At 46.1% G+C, this 17307-nt stretch overlaps 1 protein-coding gene across 1 annotated transcript in view; it reads left to right on the top strand.

Moving 5' to 3' along the window:
• Positions 1 to 11488, top strand: part of LOC144937920 (protein Niban 2-like) — a 46949-nt gene extending 35461 nt beyond the window's left edge. The window contains exons 9-14 of the mRNA XM_078865529.1: positions 215 to 402; positions 1043 to 1204; positions 3309 to 3422; positions 5043 to 5150; positions 7650 to 7761; positions 10486 to 11488. Of these exons, the coding sequence (XP_078721655.1) occupies positions 215 to 402; positions 1043 to 1204; positions 3309 to 3422; positions 5043 to 5150; positions 7650 to 7761; positions 10486 to 11393 (1592 nt within the window). The 3' untranslated portion in view covers positions 11394 to 11488. The remainder of the gene's footprint in view (positions 1 to 214; positions 403 to 1042; positions 1205 to 3308; positions 3423 to 5042; positions 5151 to 7649; positions 7762 to 10485) is intronic.
• The last annotated feature ends 5819 nt before the right edge of the window (positions 11489 to 17307 follow it).

The following is a 17307-nucleotide window of genomic DNA, read 5'->3' as shown; positions in this document are numbered from 1 at the left end:
CTCCTCTAGGTTCGACTCTGCCTCAAATGAGTACCTGGTGTGATGTGAAAACATTGCCACTAGGGAGAAAAAGGCGGTGTGGCGTGGCGTGGCATGGCGTTGGCCACCCACCCCCCTCGTGTGCTGTACCGATCTTCACAGGTGCTCGCCAACAGCACTTGCCCCAACAGTCTGTTAAGTCTATACGGGGGGATCTTTGTCTGTGTATTTACAGCCTGGGTCGCCCCCAGCGCCGAGCCGTTCTGGAGGAGCCAGGTGCAGCAGGACTTGCCGACTCTGCTCGAGAGCCTCGCGGACCCCGTGGGCGAGGGCTTCTCCCAGCTGCGCGTTCTCTTCGTCGGCAAAACCTCCGAGATTATCGCCGAGGTCAAGAACGGCGCCAATAACGACCAGATCGGCAAGGTAAGGGCCTCTGCCGTCACCGCCGGATACCCTCCACCGGAATGTTGACCGCTACGGGATTCGACGGCGTTCTACGTAGAGCGAGCAGTTAACATTCGGAAGGTTGCGGGTTCTAATCCTAGATGGGGGTTGACTTGGTGGCCACATCATCCCTTGGTGGTCTATGAAATGACCACCACTTTGTTGGGAAGCTGAGTTGGTTGTCCAATGTAGAGGTTTGCTCCTGCCACAGGGATGTATGAATTTCCACCACTGGTGATCCTCATTTTATCAAACCCGGAGGCATAAGGGGCAAAGTCAACCCCCAACCCGGCTTTGAACTCACAAATTTAGATCGCCAGCCATGGGCTCTACCGCTGAGCCAACGTTAATAGGCGCTCACTAACATCACCAACCCCTACAGTGTTTAAAGTGTCAAATGCGGGATCGTTGTGCCATGAATGACCTTGGCTAGTTTCCAGGCAGGTTGCCAGTGGGCTCCTAGTTGCTCAAAGCTGTTTGCATCTCCAATTGCACCCCCTATTCGCACGGTTGGCTACGTGCAGTGCGAAAGAAGTTCAACATGCTGACGTACAAAGCAGCACTCTCCGCTTAAGACTGCCTGCGTGCGTGTGCGTGCGTGATTCCCTGTACGACACAGCTGATGTCCAAGCTGAAAGTTCTTCCGTACAACGTGGTGGCCATGAAACCCAGCTACAAGAATGTGGAGGGGCTGTGGGAGCACAAAGAGAGGCTGCGTCAGACGTTCAATTTCACGACACTCGACACGCTCATCGACCACGCTCAGCGACTCATGCAGCAGGTGAAGCATGTGCTCCCCCAACTCCCCCCGCTCCCCCCCCCCCATCTCTCTCCCGCCCCCACATCCTATTAGCACGGTTGGCTATGTACGTTGCAAAAGAAGACATTAATACTTGCGTTTCCCACGTGTGTGGCTGCTTGGGCGCTATCTAAAACACGTTTATCTAAAACACGTTTGCTATGCCCGTCAAAATAATTGCTCCTGCATGGGAATTTGAAAGACATTGCGCAAGAGGCGACTGTCCGACTCGTGTCCAGCGTGCAGCTTGAAGTGGGGGGCCGTGGCGGGGGGGGGGGTTACCTCCCCCCTGCTTTGCCTTACGAGTGCTCGGTGTGGGCGCTTGGCCCCCACCGGAATGTCATCTCGACACCGCACTGCCCCGTGTGCTTTTATCGCCGGAGACATTTTTTACTGTTCTGGCCAAATGTGCCCCCCCCACCCCACAAGGCCATAAGGAGAACCAGGGGGGACCCCTGTGCATTTGTCGAGATTATTCGCCGATATCCACAGCGACAGGCTCACTTAGTATCACACCACTGCATGTAGTGTTGCCCCACCATTAACGTCACGAGATTATCGATGCTTGTATATTAATTGCGGTCTTTTAACTTTTGTTTGAGGTTTTTTCTTCTTTTATTATTTGTTTTTTTAATGAATAGATTCTGCTTTTAAAATCATTGAACTAGTGTCTAATTAGTGGCCTTGTAAAATACTTTAGTGAAATTAAACTACAGATCCCTAGTTTTATAGAAAGACCTGTGCCCCACAGCTCGTAAGAAATTTGGCCCCGTAACAATCTTACACCTTGCCCCCGTCCCCCACCCTCCCCCGAACAAAAACATTACTTAGAATGTGAACTCGTAGTTTATTTGTCTTCAGGGCTCTACTTGCCACTGACAGTAAAGCCGTTTTCTGTCGTCGTTTCTAAAAACGTGAGAGCAACACGCCGTCCCTGAGGCTGTCCCCAGAGTCGAAGATGCCAGCGTGTTTGCGTCCATGCACAGCGTCATCTGGCTTTAGCACCATTCAGAGGCCTTGTCACGTGCAACCCACAATACCAAATGGACGCAAACCACAAAAGCATTCCTGATTCTCACTGCGGGCTTGCTAGGATAAATTAAATGCTTTAAGCAGCAGCTCGGGCAAGAATATTCGTGCCTCGTTGTGAAAGCTTGCGAAGGATATTTGCGGCGAATTTAAGCAGCCCAAGGGGGGTGTGACATTTCCACAATTGCAACAGCGCAAATCCACGGAGCCGCACGGCTCCCGAATCTGCGGTCTACTCTCCTCTGAGGAGACGCCACAGCACCGTACGGCTCGTATGAGGCAGGCCCGCTGCTCACTGTGTGACACAGGATGGTTTAATGCTTGCCACTGAAAATCCGCGACTTCACTCCTGGGGAGTGGTGCGTGGGCAACGTGTGATTAATATCCCACGCGTTGCGCCGAGAACAGCTTCGTAAAGTCAGCGTTTTTTTGCGGCTGCGGTTTATGCCACGCACTCGCTCACACGCACGCAGTGAAAGTTTGGATTTATCGAGTGCCTTACAAGCAGCTGTGTCTCAATACGCTGCACAAAGAGTGGGGCCCACGTGCATTACTGGGAAGCACCGAAAACAGGGGAGCTCTAGATTTTTATATTTTAAACACTTTATATGTAGCAACGTGTCATTGTCAGAGGCGAAGAAGAAAGTATTTGGCCTAGGCTTATAATAGAAGCAGGGAATCTGCATTGCAGATGGCTGGAGAGAGGGAGTTGCAGATGCCGGGGTCCGTAGTAGAGAAGCGGTGATATCCTCCGGAGGAGAGAAGTAGACCGGGGCAGGTGGACGTAGGATCTCGAGGCCTGCAAGTGAAGTCTTGTAGGGGAGTCCAGGATCGCAGTGGAGGGATCGGAGTATCGGTGCCATGTCGCATTTATGGGCGCGGCCGAGGAGTCTTGTGGCGGCATTCGTGGATTGTTTGGAGTTCTGAGAAGGGCGACTTGAGGAGGTCGTTGAGAAGCGAGTTGTGGCTGTCAAGGCTGGGGGTGATGGTACGTGACGGCATTGGTGCAAGAGGTGATCATGGAAAATCGTAACCGATGATGCGATGTCTCTCGCAGTTGCTGGATAGCGCTGTGCACACCTTTGAGCAGCTGACGCATCACAACATGTCCAAGGGCTCTGGGAATGCACTGACATCCCTCCTGCAAAAGGCACAGGACCGTGTGCTCAAGGTACCAAAGTTCTCAAAAAATGTTTTTTCACTTTTCACCCATTGCCCCCATGCATACATCATTTTCGTGCCACTGCTCGTTGAAGGGACCTCCTCTAGAGGGGGGGGGGAGCTTTAAACAAGAGCCCCACCCACCTCTAGAGGGGGCGTTGGCCTACTCTTCCCGTACTAACACCGCGTTGACTGGAGGCGTGGACACGTGATCTCCCTGTGTGTTGTGGCCTTCATGACCTGGGGATATGTTGGGGCGGGGGGCGTGTGGCGGTGGGAGGGCAGAGGGCACAGGGACGAGTGATATCAATTGGGGGGCAGCAATACCAAAGGCGGTTCGGAGACACTGGTTCAGGCAAACTAACTCGGCAGAGTGGGTGAGTCATTAAGAATGCAGGTGGGAATTTCTCTTGAGTCGGCGTACGGTGATGCCAAAATCCGTGGCCCAAAGTGCGGATGAAACGGTCTGTCAGAGATCCTCCTGTCATTGAGAAACGACACATCCAAGGCCGCGTGCACTTAACCCTCACGACTCGGGGAAATATTTGAACACACGTCACACCACCACCTGCCCCTTCACTGCAGAAAACAGGTGCCGTGCTTCGTGCTGTGGAAAGAATTTGTTCCACACCTAACATGAGGTGCACCCCAAGATTAGACCTCCCCCACTCGCCACCACTTTCGGATCTTGTCATTTGATAAAGTCATACCTGACTTGCCTTTATCCCCCGTGTATCTATGCGTGCACCTCAGATTCATACCATGGAATGCACGTAGTAAAGCTTTTTTTTTATAACTAAAAGCGCCTCCGGTTGGAAATGCATTTCTTGTGGCATTGCTCGGTACGAGGCACTTGCCGCTGAGGCTTGCCTACCGACGTCACAGACGACCTGCCCACGCCGTGTTTGTCATTGTGGCGCTTGGTGAAGGGCGGGGAGGGGGGAGCGGGGAGCGGGGGAGGGGGATAAAAAGTGGGTGGCCAAATTATCGATGCTTCCCAAGCGTGTGCTGTAGCATTAAATTAAAATTTAAGGCTGCAACATTTAAAAAAAACTCTCCAGTGTGCAACTGTGGTCATTCAGAACTAAGTTTCCCCCCCGGTCGTGGCTTCCGATGAGTCACTGGAGCCACACCCGCCCCAAAAAATTACCCAAACCACTGAGGTGTTGAACCGCCGGCAAATGTGCCACAGGCGTCTTAAGGTATCCGGGACTCGGCAAAACAAGAAAACATTGGGGCCGTTCGGTACGTGTAAATATAAAAGCTTGCAAAAAAACTAAATCGTCTTCCACGCAACTTGTCTTATTTGATTTGCGTCCGGTTGTTGATGCAAGAACTTTTACAAAATGATTACATTTACATTATAATGGGCAGGACGTGGTTTCCTCCCTGTGCTGGAACCAGTGTGGTGTTCAATTCTATTCTCTCACCTTTTTTCTGAAATTTTTATTTGGATTACATTCCTGTTCCCCCTCCCAATGCTCCCCGTTGTAACCTTTATCTATTGAACATTTCCGCTCCCTGCCATTTCCTATTCATCTCAAATATTTGTTGAATGTAGTAATTCTTCCCATTTTTCTATGCTACACCTTCCTGTCTCTCCCCGTGTCAATTCCCCCCCCCCCCCCAGAAATACGACTATGACAGCAGCACTGTGAGGAAGAAGTTCTTCCAAGAGGCTTTGCTACAAATCACCTTCCCTTGCGTTCTCAAGAAGCTGGCACCCACTTGTAAACAGGTAAGGTGCAGCATTGCCGATGCCACATTTTTTACATTGCATAAAAAAACATTCATCGGTTCCTAATGCAGAAGGGGATGTGTTTTTTTGTACACGTTTCTGTGTTTTTTTTTCCTTCAACTTGTGGTTTTCCGGCCTCTGCTGTTTTTCTCCTACAATTGGTTGTCATAGCAGATGTTTCGTTATCTGAACGGCATTGACTATGAAATTGTGACTGCTTGTATCACAAAGGCAAGATTATGTCTCCATGTACTGACCCTGCATTTATCCACTGTTTAAATGCCTCGAACTCCAAGAGCCTTAAATTATACCTCTTCTCAACTGTTTAAAGCGAACCCCCTGTGGCAGCTGTGCATGTGTGACACGTGGTAAAAATGGACATTCGTCTGGGATAGGGGGCGATGATTGCTATGCGTAATCCCAGGAGTTATTTGCAGGTAATTTTTCAAAATTTGGTAAATTTTGACTGGCACTAGTTCACAATGGCCTAATCTTCTCAAATGAGGCAATGGGGTTTTCAACGTCTAATGTGAAGCAGACGGCTCTTATTTCATGGTTGATACACCCGCAGTATTAACTGTGTGCGCCGTGGTCTGTTTGTGGCAGTTTGAGTGGTACCACTCAATAGAGGGGGAATAAGTGATGGTCAGAAGCTTTTTTTTACTTTTTCAAATGAAAGTGATCTTCGCAGGATAACAACGGTACCTTTACTTGGATGCTGGGAGTTATGACTTTGAAGGTTACTTTAAAGGGTTACATTTTCAGTTATCCAAATGTGTTGAAAGCCTTTGTACAGTCACAGGTAACGCTGCTGTCAAATGTGCCAACACCTTTGAGGAATTGTCAGACACCCATTTTGTTACGCGCGCGTGAACCTTAAAGGTCGTTGGCGGCGTGGTTAGAAAACTGCGCGATGAACCCCCGGAAGCCTGAGTTTGATTCAACGGCCATGGACGTTGCCGAGCAATATTTCAACGGGTCATGCCCATCTTCTTGGTTCTTTCGGTAAAGTCACGTAGAAGGGAAATAATAAAAATAAAACATAATAAAATAATTATCACGACGTTTCGGCCACAACGCAAGCAGCTGTCCTCAGGTGAAGACCAGGTCTGTCGGGGAGACAGTGTCTGACCATTGCCAGTGTGGCCTTGCGTCTGACGCTGTCTCCCCGACAGACCTGGTTTTAACCTGAGGACGGCTGCTTGCGTTGTGGCCGAAACGTCGTGAGAATGATTTTATGTTTTATTTTTATTATTTTATTATTTCCCTTCTACGTGACTTTACCGAAAGAACCAAGAAGATGAATCCCTGCAGTCACGAAAGCTTTAAATCGGGTCATGCCCACCCGCAATCCTTGCCTCACCAACACTTACTGATCTGCGTGGCGACGTATGGTCAAGCAACCAACATAATCTACGTGGCGTGGAGAGGCTGTTGTCCAGCGGTGGATTGGCAAAGTGCTGTACAGAAAAAGTGACTATTTACAAGCAAGTGAGAGACCGTTGGTATCTCTAACGTCTCTTTTGCATGGTAGTTCTGGGTGCAAAACTTTACAGGAACTTTAGTGGCCAAACAGCAATATGCCAGCGATGACGATATGTGAGCACTTAGAAACTGGATGGAACATGCTAATTCCACTACCTCTGTTTTCTGGGAAAACAACACATTCATGCATTTTTAAACAGAATAACATTGGTGGCGGACCATCCACGAGACGGCTGCTTTTTAATCCCATGGGCATAATGTTTGAACGTTCACTATCAGAGCATCATATTTGAGCACTCGGCTGTATTCTTCTGCTGGCAATAAGAGCACAACAGCACTATAAACCGCTGCTGTATAAACATAACCGTTACAATGGCGTAAAAGAAACAAATGCCGTTGCTTTGATGTCAATTAATGCAAGGCACGATGCTAAAAACGAGCTGCTTGCACAGCCCATTGAGCTGATGGGTTTATTTTTTTGCGATGCTTTAAAAGCACACCGACATTCACAAAACTGCTCCCCAAACAGCATCAAGAACAGAAAGGACGTGAACGGAAATGCACCTTCAGATGCTTGCTTTCGAGCAGAGAACTGGACCATTTGTATAAGTGTGCTGTTTGGATTGAGGACCATTGCCAGTGTGGCCTTGCGTCAGTGGTGGATCCAAGTGAGAGCGGACTATGGGATCCCCACCCCCCCGATCAACCTCCTTGGGAAGTTATAAAATCTGTCTACGACTTATATCCGGTTACATTTTGCCATACCTGTATGTTGTTTTGTGTTGGTTATTCTCCTCTGAATATTTCAGCTTTTGGGAAATGCCAATGGCAGATTGACCGATGCTAAAACCTGCATAATCTCATTTCGAACCCCATCAAAAAGCAGAGCGATGGAGAGATACATTTACGACTTTTAACCATATACAGACAAAGAAGAATTGCATTATTTCTAAACCGAAGACCTCCTGGCATGCACTCACGGGCCTGCTTGTTTTTTTGCCCTCTGTGTCCCAGGGTCTCGGTAAATATGAAGAGGATGTCTACACAGAGTATGTGCGGGTCCTCTTCCTCCCAAACATCTATGAGGAGGCCCTTCTGCAGATCGTGGCACCCGACATCGCTAAGGGTAAGAAATAGGGCAGCTTCCTATTTATAGACCACTTTATTTTATATTTTTTTCTCCAAGGCACTCCTGGTATCAATTGCAGGGCCAGTGGAACACCCACTGAGAGTAGAGCAATATATCCTGGCAGGGGACAGCATTCCAACTCGGACGCCAGAATGTCTCCCATTGTCTCATTCCGCAAACCTCCCCCGTAGAGAACAATCTTCAACTGCAGAATCAACACTTTTTTTTTAATCCTCAGCTGCCAACACCATTATTTTGTACTGTCATAACCGGGTCGCGCATCCACCGAATTAAAGTTGCAGATACCAATTTAGGGACGGGGTTTTTTTTTCCGTGCAACTGTCTGCGGGGTGGGTTAAACCATCAACGTGAGAATCGTTTTGACGCGGCGGTCAGGCGACCTGCGGTTTGAATCACGGATCTCGGAGATGACGGCCGAGTGCCCCGACACCGGCATTAATCCTCCCGGCCATCCAGCCACATCAGATGACAGTTTTTTTGATTGCTTACAGCGGGGGCACCTGACCTGCGTGTTCTGATCCAAAACGGGTCACCGGGGTTCACACGACAGACCAATGGGGTTGCGCACATCGCTCGCAAGAACACGACTGCAAATTGATATCGATGTACCTCATTACTCGTACACAAAAAAAAATGTATGTATCCATTAGGCTGTTCTATCTCGATCGCTCTCCGTCTTCTGCCGTTTCCTTTCACGAAGCGCTATTGTGCAACATAGTTTCTGCGTATGACTGCCTGTTTCTCCCTGCCTGTTATGTGCACATTTAAGTTTCGACCAAAAAAAATATATTGCATTGCAATAACATTTTATAGGTTTTCCAAAATCACACTAATGACCACAACATGTTACATTTCCTGAGTACAGTATATGTGGCAGACATCATTACATTATCTGGTGTACATACTGAATATACAGTATATCAAATACGGTATATAAATACTGCGTCCAATCCAGTATAAACTTGTGTATGCATTCAACAAGCACAGCATGGGCACTCTTTGCACATTTATTGTGCAGCCCAAGATTGGGTTGTAAATTTACTGAGTAATGTTATGCAGGTGTGGATGCCAAATAGTGTGAGCTCATAGGTAACGTGCACGTCCTCATAGTTGTCCGGTGAATCTTCTGTTCAGCATTTTCGTGACATTTGAAACATGACGTGAGTTGATGACACCATGCCTAGATACCACAAATATTTTTGTAGATGCATCTTTTTTTCTAAGCAACCTGTTTTGTCCAGATCTCAAGTGCAAAAGAGATGCAGTGACTCAATTGGCTAGCAACTGGATTTGAAAGCCATTCCAAAATTAGGACTTGTGTGCTGCAAGTGCTGTTTATGAACCAATTTTGTGTTCTCTGGTGGTGTAATGGAGATTGATATTTGTGTCCTGTAACAATTTAAATGCCACCAATTCTTACCACACGTGATACAGCCCCAAATTGTGAGAAAATGTAGAGTTGTACACAAAACTGAGCCGCAGTTTAAATCACCTTTGCACCAACCAATCATTTAGTCGTCACTCGAAAACACAGTGACCGTGAAAAGAATGATGACTTCGGTATGCTGTCGGAATTCTACAGAACATTTTCGTTTTCAGTTCGAGTATTATTCAAAGCACACTTTAAAATTATACTTTAAAAAATGACAATTTAATTAGTAAGATCATCAAGGTTATAATTATTTTGCTGAAATAGGTAACAGGGGTCTGTTTATTTTACAGTCCATTCAGTGACTTGTGGTATGCAGTGATGTATCAGTTTATCGATTAACATGTACCGTCATCTTATGCTCATCGTACATGAATGTAATATTTTATTCAGAATTCATGCAATATACCACTATTACATGTTTATGCAGCGAACATAATCGTATATTTGGCACGTAATTTTTTTGAAAGCAAAAAACATGATACAAACGAAATTTAAATTAATCAATGTTTTAATAGCATCTCACACACATTGACATTTCTATTACTGGCAGAGCGAATGGGGCTTTGTGTTTGCGTGGTGGTGGTGTACAGCATTAGACTTTATATTAACGATTTACTGAAATGTTTAGTCCATGTTTGCATCTCAGACTTACGCCTTCAACTTTTTAGTGTAAGAGATGGCTGGGTGGGTTAAGAAGTAAGAATGCTGAGCCTGCACAGCTAGAATGTTTGGTTGAAATCTGGACAGCTGCCCTTATTAATTTGGTTCTCAAGTGTAGCGAATTGATGGTCTTAGTCCGGTCTCCATTGACAACACAAAAAAGGACACATCATATAAAATGTCATTTTGCTATTGATTTGGCAAAAATTCTCTAAAATAAAATAATAAAATACAAATTTTCTATATGACAGTCAAACAATATCATAACACAGTGTGTGGGAAAATGTACCACATACTGTGTAAATTATTAAAGAAAAATACTACTTGATTTCGGCAGGCATTCTCCTACATATGGGGTCTACTGCTCTGTGAGATTTCGAAAATGTCCATGACAAATGAGTCCGATACGATAGTTGGAATAGGGGAAAAAATAAAAAAATCGAATCCAAATTTATTTAAATGACCACTTGTGTATATATGTATTAGTTGAATTTCTCTCGCACCATACATAGCCAACTTTGCTAATCGGAGGTGCGGGGGAAGGACAACAAAACACTTCATATCTTTTTCCGTTTGGATGACTTTTCACGTTCGGATTGTTGTCGCAGTGATTCGAGCAGCCACGAACGAGAACAAGCACAAGCTCTTCCGTGACAGCGTGATGATACCGGCAGACAGTGAGCCAAACCTGCTGGCGCGTCTCGCCAATGAGCAGACACCCTGGAAGGCCGCTCGTTTCAGTGCCTTCAACCCACAGGCTCGCTCCTCCGACGACCTAGATAGGGAGCCAGGTGAGATCGCCATTGAGGAAGAAGAGGAGGAGGAAAGCCCGGAAAATAGATCACCGGTCGCCGCAAGCAACACGCCCTCGGTCATGCAGAAGAAGGAAGCAGTCTCTGCTTCCGCGGGAGAATTTCAAAGTGAGCGAGAGAAGCATCGGAAAGTTGAAATCCCACAGGTGGTGCTGCACAAGGCGCCCTCTCGAGAGCAAGAAGGGTTTGACGTTTCGGAAGACAGCGTTTTCGACAGCGACCTTGAGAACGGCTTCGATGAATCTCCGGCCGTGGCACGTCGATCCGCCTCGCCGAAACACCAGAGCCCGAGCAAAGGCACCGGCACGGATGCGCCCACGCAGACGATGACCCTACTCGATCAGGCCGAACCAAAGTGGCACCGCAATTCGGACGGTGACGTCTCGGAGATTCTGGATGCCTTGACCGTGGTGCGCCTGCCGGTCGAGGAGTTTTCGGACGTTGGTGGCCCGGCGGTGATGCGGGGGGGCAGCAGGAAGAAGTCCTCTTACAGAGGTTCAACAGAGGATGCACACACCGAGGTCGAGGTGGAGTATCGGTCTCTGCAGGACAATGTGGATGGAAAAGGGGGGGGCGATGCACGCAGTCGTGATGAACAGCAGGAAAATGCGAATGTGTGCAATGGGTTTGCCAATGCATCCCCGGCCCTTGAAAAAAAAGATGATGATGATGAAGAAGAAGAGGCAAACGATTCTGTTTTTTAGCAACTGTGAAATTACAATTTTACAGCGGAGCACAAAACCTGACAACGGCCATTTTTGCTACTTTGTTAAATGTTAGAGGAGCAACATAGGTATTATAAATATGCTTAATTTTCCTAAGTGGAAAGAGGTGATTCATTATGGGGAATGTTCAACGTGTAAGCAAGTTTCAGACAATTTGCCAGTTTCCACCACTCCACTTGCCACTTCTAAACTTGTATATAGAAAGAATGACAAACAAATCATACAATTGCTATTACAAGGAAGGTCTTTTTTATTTTTATTAAAATAACTTGGTATATTACTAAGGGGGGTTTATTGTTACAAGAGTGCGCATTAAAATGTCACCAAGTTTGATTCATTGCCACTCAACAGCTACAGAAAAAAAAGGTATTTTTACATTGTGAACAGAAACACTCGTGTAAATTGTGGCAATTTTTTGTTATACATGCATTCCGTACGAATAGTTTTTAGCACCAATATTTTCACAGGGATTATTTGTTTTCTGAAAAATGTTGCATGACGTGTTTTATTCCAGCGCAGGTATTCTTGGTATCAGAAAATGTTCCTTTAAAACATAATTATATTACAACACACCATCTTAAGTGGCACCATACGAAGTGACCAATTTTCGTTTCGTTCATATTTCTGCTTACATTGTAAATGTGGTTGTCAATTTTGTTCTATGCATGGAAAAGTATGTTAACCCTGCTGCAACACAAAGTAATGCTAATTCCCATAATTGCGTCTTCTTGCATGCTTCAGTGTTCATCATAGTGTGTGTGTAATATTTTATTCGCATTTAAGTACACAGGTACATTTGTATTTTGTCATGCTGTGATCTCAATGTATTTTAAGCTTTTCATTTTATCGCTTGAACATTTAAATCGGGCTTATTTATTAGCAAAAGTACAAGGGAAATATGACTGACGTACATTTGTTGGCATATGAAGTTCTTTCTCGTGGCCAGCAATGTATAAATGCCTTTTCACCAACATTTACATTATCATTACTGTACATATTACTTTTAATCTTCAACATTTAATTTAAATCCCCCCTCTATTTTTGCTAACTCTATTTAAATACTGTAATGCTCATTTAGCAATAAAGGGAACGTTGCTACGTAGTAAGTGAAATATGTGTTTAGTATTGTTAGAATATTATTGTTACCATTGACTAACGTGATGTGATTTGGATGGAGCCTCGAATTCACCTGCAATATGTGTTTATACACGAGACGGCTTTGCTCGAGACTACTTCTCACACAGATGGGATTCATGACATGGCCAAGTGATAATATATATTCTTAGGTTTTTTCGGTAAAGTCACGTAGGTAAAAATTTTAAATAAAAATTTATAAAATTAAAATAAAATAAAAATCACGACGTTTCGGAGGCAACACAAGCTTCCGTCTTCAGGTGGAACCGTCACAGCACGCTTGCTGATACAGCAAGCCTGCTGTGACGGTTGCCTCCGAAACGTCGTGATTTTTATGTTATTTTTATTTTACTTTTATTAATTTTAATTTTTTACCTACGTGACTTTACCGAAAAAACCTAAGAATATGAATCCTTGCAGTCACGAAAGCTTCAAATCTAGAATTAAGTGATAATATGGCTGAGCGGAAGTGCAGTTTACCACTTGTTGCAAAGGTTTGCGGTTCTAGCCCTGCTGTCACCCTGGTAAATGTGGATATATTCATTGGTAATGTGCCGTCTCCTTCGCAGGGGATATTTAAAAATAAATCCCGTGACATTCGAAATGGCCTAGGCCAGGGGTCGGCAACCAAAATAACAAGAAGAGCCATTTCTTTCCAATTCGGTACAAAATTCAGTATTTCAAGAGCCGCAATGCATCTGAGTACATACTGTACATACGTACATATTGTCAAGAAGCAGCCCGTAAAGAGCCGCATGCGGCTCCGGAGCCGTAGGTTGCCGACCCCTGGCCTAGGCCATTTGCTGGTGTCACTGTCCATATTCGAAAAATTACCCACAAATCACTCAATTGGGAGGAAGCATAGCAATACCCCCCCCCCTACTGCAGAATGTGTCTGTGAAACATGGCACCTTCTTGAGAGCCTTGCGCACCTAAGAATGCCGCAAATACAAAATGCACCGATGATTTGATTTTAAACAAAATAAAGAAGTCTCGGGCAATACTATTCCAAAGCATAACTGTTAACCGAAACTAAAACTCTACACAAAAGCTAAAGAAGCAGTGACCCTTTATATTTCATTTACTGAAAGCGAAAGAAAGGGCAATTGGAAACGACCACGAACAGCTAAAGTTTATGATTAAATGAGTACATCCTATCGTCGGTTGAATACAAATCTGAGTGAACAGAGAAGGTTTCCTTTGCCTGTATCTGTGGTGATAGTAGTTCCTCCCAAAGGGTTTTAAATATCTGCATTAAACAATGCTGGCGTACTTCAATAATGTGTCGAGTGTAATTTATTGTTCAAGGCACCATTTAAGAACGGTTATAAAGATACACTTTGGTTCTTTCGGTACAGACGCGTAGGTATAAAATTAAATAAATCACGACGTTTCGGGCGCAACACAAGCGTCCGTAATCAGGTGGGAAAACACTGCTTCTTTAGTTGACGGACGCTTGTGTTGCGCCCGAAACGTCGTGATTTATTTAATTTTATACCTACTTGACTTTACCGAAAGAACCAGAGTATGGATTCCTGCAGTCACGAAAGCTTCAAATCAAGGTATAAAGATAACATCTGTGAACATAAAATTTAAAAAAGTTAACGCTGGTTTATATATATAAAGAAAAATATTCCGTTGGTACAAGACATTTAAAAAGTAGTAGACAAATAGCTAAATAGTATTGCCTGTAGTTTTATAAACATACGTATAATTTATTTAAATGAATGTGAACAAGCCACATCAGTCTGAAAGTAATTCATTTTTTCATAAATCAACCGATTAACCAAAAACGTTAACATACTTGTCAACACCTTATCAGTGGTTACCTTATTACTGAACAATTCAGACCGTATTGGTCACCCCGTGCCCTTATAAATCTCAGCGTTCATCTTACAATCCCATCACAAGAGAGAAACACAAATAAACAAAAAGAAAGGTTTACTGTATTGAAACGGCTGTACGCCGTATGGACATGAAAACCTGTACAAGAATACGGGGTAAACCGTATGGGTTTACAGGTATGCGTTAAAATAGATTTGGGTTGAACCAAACTAAAAAGCAATCGGTTTCGATTCCCTCTATTTTTAACGGACCTCTCAATTTAGCTCATGGGCAGTTGACAGTATCCAGTGGGTGGCGTGAGATTTCCCCATGGCAGAATGAGACCAGCGGAGAGTGTGGAATTACCGCGTGCTATTAAGTGCCTGTCAACTGCCTCAAATGTAAAATTAGTTGTAGCTCTACATCAGCATCAGCCATACGAGAATGAAGACCAAGTTTCGAATCTCAATCCCGTTAACTGCGTGAGTCGGCGTCGCAATGAGTGAATAATACGCAACTCTTCGCCGCGGGTACAATTGTGCAGCACATTTGTTGTTAATACTCTGTCGGATGTGAGGGCTTACCCCCTACTCGGGAAGTTTCATGTTGGTCAGTTGGGGTTGAAGCCACAGAGGATATGCATGAGAGCACAGTACAGTTCAACAACGTAGCTCTGCAGCCTAATAACATATTTTATGCATTGTAATGACGGCTTGACACACTTCTCTTGAGATGGCACTTTATTGAAGGCACGTTCACTTGACATCAGGCGGAGACCGCCACTGCAACAGCCCCGAGTCTCCCGCGCATCTCCCCCTTATATACCAACCGAGGCCACGCCGCCCTTCTCGATCGTTCTCGCTGATTCTGGACGCTCGCTCCACCGGCAGACTCCACCGTCCTTTCCCGTCACCTGACCACGCCCCCTTCTCGAACATTCCCGTAGCCACCAGTCCCTTCGCACTCACAACCGATACCCCTGTCATTACCTCCCGTGGCCACTAGTCCCCTCATACCGCATGCAGGCTCTATTGTCATTACACATTCAAGCACCATCCAGGCAATATCCTGCTTCGTGTCCGAAGCCTGGTGCATTCCGGTTTATTTCGTCAAAGACGATATGCCGCATACGTGAGGCTTCATGGGTTAGGGTTACCACATTCATGGCTACAAGTGGTGAGCAGCCAACTCCACTCTTCATCATCTCCACCTGTTGTAACATCGGAGCCACGCCTGCTCAATCACTATAGCCTACATAAGAGGTTTTTTGGGTTAGACACACGTGGGCCACATTAACATTAGCTGCCCTGCCCATGCTGCGACACACGTGGGCAACATTAACATTAGTTGCCCCGCCCATTCTGTTGACACGTGGGCCACATTAACATTAGCTGCCCCGCCCATTCTGCTGACACGTGGGCTACATTAACATTAGTTGCCCTGCCCATGCTGCGACACACGTGGGCTACATTAACATTAGTTGCCCCGCCCATTCTGCTGACACACTTGGGCTACATTAACATTAGCTGCCCTGCCCATGCTGCGACACACGTGGGCTACATTAACATTAGCTGCCCCGCCCATTCTGTTGACACGTGGGCTACATTAACATTAGTTGCCCCGCCCATTCTGCTGACACACGTGGGCTACATTAACATTAGTTGCCCTGCCCATGCTGCGACACACGTGGGCAACATTAACATTAGCTGCCCCGCCCATTCTGTTGACACGTGGGCTACATTAACATTAGCTGCCCTGCCCATGCTGCGACACACGTGGGCAACATTAACATTAGCTGCCCCGCCCATTCTGTTGACACGTGGGCTACATTAACATTAGTTGCCCCGCCCATTCTGCTGACACACTTGGGCTACATTAACATTAGCTGCCCTGCCCATGCTGCGACACACGTGGGCTACATTAACATTAGTTGCCCTGCCCATGCTGCGACACACGTGGGCAACATTAACATTAGCTGCCCCGCCCATTCTGTTGACACGTGGGCTACATTAACATTAGTTGCCCCGCCCATTCTGCTGACACACGTGGGCTACATTAACATTAGTTGCCCTGCCCATGCTGCGACACACGTGGGCAACATTAACATTAGCTGCCCCGCCCATTCTGTTGACACGTGGGCTACATTAACATTAGTTGCCCCGCCCATTCTGCTGACACACGTGGGCTACATTAACATTAGTTGCCCTGCCCATGCTGCGACACACGTGGGCAACATTAACATTAGCTGCCCCGCCCATTCTGTTGACACGTGGGCTACATTAACATTAGTTGCCCCGCCCATGCTGCTGACACACTTGGGCTACGCCCATTTTAAACCTTTATAAACAGTTTGCCTTTAACCCCCTTTTCCTGATGACGACCGCTTGTGTTGCGATAGAAATATCGTAGTTTTTTTGTTATTTTCTTTAAACCTATCTACGTGACTTTACCGAAAGACCCAAAGAATATTAATTCTTGCAGTCACGAAAGCTTTAAGTCAAGATTTAATACAAAAACAATTTCGAGTGCAAAGTTTCGGAATGGTAAATCACCAAAATAGTGCGACTGAAAACATGTACTCACAAAAGGTGACGGGGCCCCATGGAGTTGTACGTGTAAAACACAAAGTCGTTTCATGCGGGAAAACGATGCGTTATAATATCCTAACAATTTTCTGTAAAACAATTACAAATTAGAATCGATTCCATGATTCCGGTCACCGACTCAATAGAATCGATGCCACGGGGGTTACGCTCCCGGGGCTCTGATGTCATCTCCGGCGCGCGCGCGTGCAGGTGGCGGCTGCCCCCCGCCCCGCCCCTTAGCGCCCTCGCCCCGCCCCTTAGCTCCGACGCCCCGCCCCTTAGCGCCAACGCCCCGCCCCTTAGCTCCAACGCCCCGCCCCTTAGCGCCAACGCCCCGCCCCTTAACGCCC

This window comes from Lampetra fluviatilis, chromosome 20, assembly GCF_964198595.1.
Source record: "Lampetra fluviatilis chromosome 20, kcLamFluv1.1, whole genome shotgun sequence".
In the NCBI taxonomy this organism is placed as follows: domain Eukaryota; kingdom Metazoa; phylum Chordata; class Hyperoartia; order Petromyzontiformes; family Petromyzontidae; genus Lampetra; species Lampetra fluviatilis.
The sequence above is the reverse complement of the archived record's forward strand: the minus strand, read 5'-3'. Positions and strand labels throughout refer to the sequence as shown.